This window comes from Boleophthalmus pectinirostris, unplaced genomic scaffold, assembly GCF_026225935.1.
Source record: "Boleophthalmus pectinirostris isolate CB_2022bp ecotype Guang Dong unplaced genomic scaffold, ASM2622593v1 HiC_scaffold_2699, whole genome shotgun sequence".
Lineage (NCBI taxonomy): Eukaryota > Metazoa > Chordata > Actinopteri > Gobiiformes > Gobiidae > Boleophthalmus > Boleophthalmus pectinirostris.
Window position 1 is genome coordinate 1 of NW_026571259.1, and position 7362 is coordinate 7362.

The following is a 7362-nucleotide window of genomic DNA, read 5'->3' on the forward strand; positions in this document are numbered from 1 at the left end:
AAGAGATGTTTGTTTAGAGTTGGAGAAATCGATAATAAAGTCTCCACGAAGCTAGATGCAGCGGTGATGTGTTGCCAAACAAACGCAGCCAGGGCCGGGGGCGGAGACACGAGGTGTGTTCAAAAAGCTCTGGAAAAAAGTGAACAGCGTAGTAATAACACACTACAAATGTGTAATTACTGCAAATAAATGATATATTGTAGCGACCTACAAACTGTCGCAATGCTTTATGGGATTGTTTTTATTTGGGGCTAGTTATTCACAGGCAGTCATTTTCGGGGGGGAGAGTTCAGACCATGAGTTAGGCAGGAGTGTTTGAAATTTAACCCTGCACTGTTGCTATTGTGCCGGTTTTATTAAAGCTGAAATACGAGCGAACCTGTTCTCACGGTTTTCATTTCGTAACTGCCGTTACAATATTGTTCTAACATTATGGGAAGAATTATGTTTGTTATGTTTGAGTTTTATTTCTGTGTTTCTATGTATAAAACTCTTTCTCAGAAATCATATTGTGCTATTAAAAGTGTTTTTATAAACTATAAACTAAACTGTATTACCTTTATGATGTGTAGTACTGCTGCTGCTTATGGCCATCTTGGGCTTTCAGAGCTGCAACATTGCAGGGGCGACCAACACAGACGATGAGGTTTAGTTTAGTTTAGTTTATTAACCCTCCCGCGCTCCTGCTGGGTCAAACAGACCCAAAATTGTGTTTTTTCCTTCATTTAAAGCCCTCCCGCTCTCCTGGTGAGTCAAACAGACCCAAAATTGTGTTTTTTTCCTTCATTTAAAACCCTACTGCTCTCCTGCTGGGTCAAACAAACCCCAAATTGTTTTTTTTTATTTATTTATTTAATCACTCCTTGGGCCTGTGTACAACAGCTGTCTCATTTTCGTGCATGCACTACTGACTGCATACAGCAGGGGGCAATATTTTTTTATTTTAATAAAGTGTCTATTAAATGAAGGGGGAAAAAATTATTTCGGGTTTGTTTGACCCAACAGCAGAGTGGGAGGGTTAAATGAAGGAAAAAACACAATTTGGGGTCTGTTTGACGGAAATTTTTTAAAGACCCGGAAAAGTTCTTCTCCTCTTTCCTGTCACAATAAGCTTTTTTTTTTTATGATGAGAGTAACTATAGTAACTGTTCATAGTTCTGTTTCAGACATGTCCTCCTCCACCACCACCACCACCACCAGAGGCCTGAGCTCTGAGGAGACGTTCCTGTGCTCCATCTGTCTGGAGGTGTTTGAAGAGCCAGTGTCCACTCTGTGTGGACACAACTTGTGCAGACGCTGCATCTCTCAGGCCTTGGACACTGATGAGCCCTGCTGCACATGTCCTCTGTGTTATGAGGTGTTTCACAGCAACAGCAGACCAGAGCTCAAGGTCAACATGCTCCTGAAGAAGGAGATGGCCTCAGGGACTAACCTGCAGAAGAACAAGAGCAGCAGCTGCAGCTCTATGGAAGACAGGCCAATGTTTTAAGATGAACGGTGCTACAAATCCCAACGGGTCATAGACTGAAGCTACGGTGCACAGGACTCTTCTTCTTGTCATAGGGTGCTCTTTTACTGTTATTCGGAACTGAAACTCATCAGAAGACATGCACCACTGCACACCAAGAGCTCTTTCCAGGAGTGGCTCTCCAAATGCTAAGTCCAGATCTTTAACACTTTCACCACACTCTTCTTTGGGTAGTGATTTTAACACACATTTTCATTGTTTGATATGAATTTATGGAGTCTTAGTTTACCTGTTGTACAAAGCTCTCTTGCTTCTTTGACTAGTTTTATTGCTTCTTCTTCTGACATCATACTGACAAGCCCATCATCTACATAAAAGTTCTTTTGAATGAACTTAACAGTACCTGGGTCAAACTTGTCTTCACCTTGTGTGGCTAGATGTTTTAAGCCAAAGTTAGCACAGTCAGGTGATGAGGCTGCACCAAAAAGGTGAACCTTCATGCGGAAGACCGAGGGGTGGAGTGCTTATATCACCATACTCCCACCATAGAAAACGTAAATAGTCCTGGTCTTGTGGTCTAACATGGAACTGGTGAAACATACGTTCCACATCACACATTACAGCAACTGAACCCTTCCTGAACCTACAGAGTACTCCCACCAATGTATTTGTGAGGTCAGGCCCTGTGAGCAGGTGTTCATTTAGTGAAGTGTCCTTGTATTGTGCAGAGGCGTCAAACACTACATCCTCTGACTCAGCACTAAACAAAAGAAAAGGAAAAAATGTTAGCTTGTGTGCTTGTGTAAAACTTGTGTATTACATATGTACTACAACAAGTCTAAGTCTAGTGCAGCAGGAGCAAACACAATGCACAACCCCATCCCCCACCCAAATGGTGTCAAGATATTATGACCTCACTAATGAGGACAACCACACATCCCAAACCACTTCATCCACTTTACACATGTAGTTTGTAGCTAATTATTACAAACAACAACATACATGTCATAAGTCTAGTGCAACACAGGTAAAGTTGTCTGAAGTTCACAATCTCATCCCCCACCTAAATGATTATACCCCTCACGCATCAAATAAAACTGTATCCAAACAATACGTAAATAGGCATTACGCATGCTACTATTATGTATTTACTCCCGTTTACTACAAGTGTTGCATGATGTTTGCTCTAAATAATTATGAAATATTTGCTACTTACTCTTCAATAGGGTCCAGACCCTCCAGGTAATCCAACTCTTCATCTGTATAAAAAGTGTCCACATCGGACTCGGCGTCACAGCCAGGCTCCGTTACCATCGCCACTGCTTCCAGCAAGGAAAGTGACGCTTTGCGTGCCATTTCTGTTCGTTCGTTCTTTCTTTCTTTCTTTCTTCTGATAGACTTCCCGGAGCTCTTTATCCTCCGTGCGCAAAACAACAATGCCTTGGCACACGAATGTGCGCCGGGTCTACGCCAAGCGCGCATCTGCGCGCACCTGCTCACACCCGCGCGCACCCGATTCATTGCTCGACACTAGGCTGTTTACGTCCTGTTGGGTGTATTATGTATCATTTGCAAGTTAAAAAAAAACTTTTCAAATGAGATGCGTAATTTGCCATTTACTTGAGAAATAATGGTACTTAGGCCTGCTTCATCGAATGCTATGAGCACAGTAGCTCAGAGGAGTAAGCTATCTTCACTTACAACAATCTTTGGCAAAGTTTGAAATGAAAATGGATGGAGCGCGTCACGCGCCGAAGAACGAAGTTCCTATTGGACACCTGTTTTCACTACGTCACCACGCAGCGTGCGTGTGACGTAGGATGATGCCGGAAAGATGCTCGTAAAGCCACGGGTCTTAAAAAAAAAAAAAAAAAAAAAAAAAAAAAAAAAGCCACGGGTCTTATCTATACAAGGGGAAAAAATTAAGTCTCTATCTTTTATGGTTAAAAAGTTATGCGCGGTTATGTAAAACATGTCCGCCGGTATCGTATACGATACCGTCGGTCTGGAAGGGTTAATGTTCACACTGGAGTCACATACAAGTCACATTTAATTGGAAATGTGAACGACCTCGCAAAAACATCAGATTTCATGAAAAAAAAAAATCCGAATTGAGCGTTAAGTCCTGCAGTCTGAACGAAGCCTTACTTACTATAACTATGGACTTGTTGTGTTGGTGAACAAATTGACCCATGTCTAATACTAAACTTTTAAAAATCTGTCTTATTTAACATCCGCTTTTGTTGTCATTCATGTTCAGGTGTTTGTGGTGACGGAGTTGTGCGACAACGGAGACCTCTCTAAGCACATAAAAGCCAAAGGCCCACTGTCTGAGGAGTTCAGTAAAAGAGTCTTCGTCCAGCTCTGCGACGCCGTTCAGTATCTCCACCGAATCGGAATCGTGCACCGAGATCTGAAATGCGAAAATCTAGTTTTGGATCGAAATAACAACATTAAAGTGTGCGACTTCAGCCTGAGCAAGAGACTGAGCTACACAGACGGACAACTGGATTTAAGCAAAACCTTCTGCGGCACCAGTAACTACATGGCTCCAGAGATCTTACGCAGTTTAGCATACAACCCCGTAGTGACTGATGTCTGGAGCATGGGGGTAATCCTGTTTAAAATGCTCTACGACGCCTTTCCATTCTCCTCAACGAGAGCTCTCAAGATGGCGCACGTTAAAATGACACGCCACATAAATTTCCCAGACACACCCCACGTCTCACTCGAGGCCGTGGAGCTGATTCAGAGCATGCTTCACCCAAACGCGGCGCATCGGACCAGCATCCCCCGCATCCTGGAGAGTCCGTGGATGATGCAGGACGAGCGGGTAGAGGGCGCCGCCGAGTCTTCCGAAGCAAAAGGAGGAGAGAAGACTGGTGAAGATAACAAGGATTCTGATGAAGCAATGTGAAACTGTCACGGCAAAAGCGCAAACGTCAAGAGGAGATGATGGTTTTTAATAAACTGTTTATAAAATGTATGTATCAAAGATTAAAAGTTCAAGTTATTTCTTATAATAGACATAATTATATAGAATTGTGACATTTGTTGTAGTCTCTGCTGTTGTGAACTTAAGGTTACTTACTTAAAGTCGGGCAGCAGTAGCTAAGTTGGTAGTGTTTGTCCACTGATGCAAAGGTTGGTGGTTTGAATCCCACTCTCAACATAAACATCATTGTTAGATTCACTGACTGTTACGTCCCCTTTGCTAGAGGAGAAAGGGAAGTAACAATAAAACCAGGATGTTTAAGGTTTAACAGTGTAGGAAAGAACAAAAAAATTGGCATTTAAGGAGAAAATAAAAAGGATTTAAACAAAATAATCTAATAACTAAGGAGCCCTAACTAAGTACAACATAACAAAATCTAACTCAAGTTGTACTGCGAACAAAAAGGAGTCTCAAAGAACTAAAGGAGGCAACAGCCGGCAATATAACAAAACGAGACAACCCAAAACATCAAATAAAAAGGCTCGGCTGGATCACTGCTCGCCCTTTTTGTTTTAGTTGTAGAGAAGCAACGACGAGGAAATCTTCACATAAGAAGTTTTGTCTGATAAAAGAAAATAAAAAGCCCAGACTTTAGTTAACTGTATTAAAAATATTATTGATAAAAGACGAGGAGACACTGACTGGTTTAGTCCTGGTTTAGACCTGGTTTAGACCTGGTTTTAGTCCTGGTTTAGACCTGGTTTAGACCTGGTTTAGTCCTGGTTTAGACCTGGTTTTAGACCTGGTTTTAGACCTGGTTTAGACTTGGATTAGACTTGGTTTAGACCTGGCTTAGTCCTGGTTTAGTCCTGGTTTAGACCTGGTTTAGTCCTGGTTTAGACCTGGTTTTAGACCTGGTTTTAGACTTGGATTAGACTTGGTTTAGACCTGTCTTAGTCCTGGTTTAGTCCTGGTTTAGACCTGGTTTTAGACCTGGTTTAGACTTGGATTAGACTTGGTTTAGACTTGGTTTAGACCTGGCTTAGTCCTGGTTTAGTCCTGGTTAGAGCCTGGTTTAGTCCTGGTTTAGACCTGGTTTTAGACCTGGTTTAGACTTGGATTAGACTTGGTTTAGACTTGGATTAGACTTGGTTTAGACCTGGTTTAGTCCTGGTTTAGACTTGGTTTAGACTTGGTTTGGACCTGGTTTAGTCCTGGTTTAGACTTGGTTTAGACCTGGTTTGGACCTGGTTTAGTCCTGGTTTAGTCCTGGTTTAGACCTGGTTTAGACTTGGTTTGGACCTGCTTTAGACCTGGTTTTAGTCCTGGTTTAGTCCTGGTTTAGTCCTGGTTTTAGACCTAGTTTAGACTTGGTTTAGACCTGGTTTTAGACCTGTTTTTAGACCTGGTTTAGACTTGGATTAGACTTGGTTTAGACCTGGTTTGAACCTGGTTTAGTCCTGGTTTAGCCCAAAATGTGAAAACAGGAAAATACCTCCGTGTAATCCATTCATTTCAACAAAGTAACTGTAATCCAATTACCACTCACTGAAACAGTAACTGTAACTGAATACAGTTACTCATAATTTGTACTCTGATTATGTAACTCTGGTACATGTAATCTGTTACTCCCCAACACTGAGTATTTTATAAAAACATGTATATTTTTAGGGGAAGCAGCAAGTCTTCTCAAGTCACAGGTCTCAAGTCCGAGTCATTGACCTTCAAATCCAAGTCAAGTCCCAAGTCTTTGTCTTGTCAAGTCTCAAGTCCTAAAACTAGTGACTCAAGTCTGACTCGAGTCCAAGTCCAAGTCCCCAACGCTGAGGACCCCCTCCCTTATAAATAACAATAAAACAAATAAATACAATAATGTAAAAAGTAAAAGTATCTAGGGAAATACAGCTGCTGGTAATAATAATAATATTTCTTGAATTTGTTGTTGACAAGTTTGATAAAATCTTATTATCGATCCATGAATGTTTGACTTTTGGTGGTTTTGCATCACAACTATTGCGAAAAACTCAAAATACAAGAGAAGTCTATTTATATGCGTGTGAAATCAAAATGGCTGCTCTCCTCCCGCGGACCCTGCAACGATATAACCTTACACCAAGACAAATATTAAGGTTTATTTTTTCAGAAATAGCGCAATTTTGTGTCTGGAAGTGTACGGATCGTGAGCTGCTAGCTACAATTACCCAAATTAGCATTCCCAGTAAAAATCCTCGTACGTTTCCTTGGTTACGGTTACTTTTTGCGCAATTCGCTTTTGTATCGTCGTGCAAAACGCAACTCATATTTATAATTTTGCATCATTTAGGAGTTAAAAAGGTGACTCGACAACGCAGCTAGTTGACCTCAAGTAACCTATGTACATGCCCCCACGTTTATTATTAATGCACAATAACAAAACTAGAAAAACTAAGTGGATTCTGTAATTGCAAAAACAATACGCACTTTCAGAGTTATGCATTGCAGCGTTTAGATCGTCATCAGGGTAAATAAAGTGTTAAATACATTGCATAGTTGTATTACTGTGCGAACAAGCGTGCTAATTACCATTTAACCCACTAATCATGGACTTTATGTAACTTTATTTACTAGCAGTGTGCATTGCCTTGAGTCTGACGACGATACGATACATATCATGATGCGCATGTCACGATTCAATATATCACGATATATTCCGGATATTGCGATTTATGAATAATTACTTCTAATAATACAGTCAACTACACCTTCAAGAGAACACAATTGTATGAGATATATTTTTTTATATTTTTAAATCATGAGAACGGTGAATGTAACTAATGAATTTTTGTGAAAATTTTAAAAGAATTGTGCAGTGAAGTATCACGATCACGATGACCTAATCAATTTTTTCTTTCACCCCTAACATTTACTGTAGTTGAATTGGTTTTATTTTGGATATTGGATATACGACACATTCAAAGAC

At 40.7% G+C, this 7362-nt stretch overlaps 2 protein-coding genes across 2 annotated transcripts; one reads left to right on the plus strand and one right to left on the minus strand.

Annotated features, from left to right (window-relative positions):
• Window positions 1-1808: 1808 nt before the first annotated feature.
• LOC129410839 (uncharacterized) lies at window positions 1809-3035 on the minus strand. Its single transcript, XM_055159754.1, has 2 exons — window positions 2685-3035; window positions 1809-2228 (listed from the first exon to the last, which is right to left on the minus strand). The coding sequence occupies exons 1-2, from the start codon at window positions 2987-2989 to the stop codon at window positions 1931-1933; spliced, it is 603 nt and encodes a 200-aa protein (XP_055015729.1). The 5' UTR covers window positions 2990-3035; the 3' UTR covers window positions 1809-1930.
• A 660-nt stretch (window positions 3036-3695) lies between these two features.
• LOC129410840 (testis-specific serine/threonine-protein kinase 1-like) lies at window positions 3696-4837 on the plus strand (the record flags this gene model as incomplete). Its single annotated transcript, XM_055159755.1, has 1 exon — window positions 3696-4837. A coding segment is annotated over one exon (690 nt), but the record flags the coding sequence as incomplete, so codon positions are not given.
• Between the last annotated feature and the right edge of the window lie 2525 nt (window positions 4838-7362).

Excerpts from the sequence above, each read along its gene's own strand:
- LOC129410839 (XM_055159754.1), bottom strand. The coding sequence starts at position 2,989 with ATGAATCGGGTGCGCGCGGGTGTGAGCAGGTGCGCGCAGATGCGCGCT. Across the intron at positions 2,229-2,684 it reads GGTCTGGACCCTATTGAAGA|TGCTGAGTCAGAGGATGTAG; the intron begins GTAAGTAGCAAA and ends TCTTTTGTTTAG.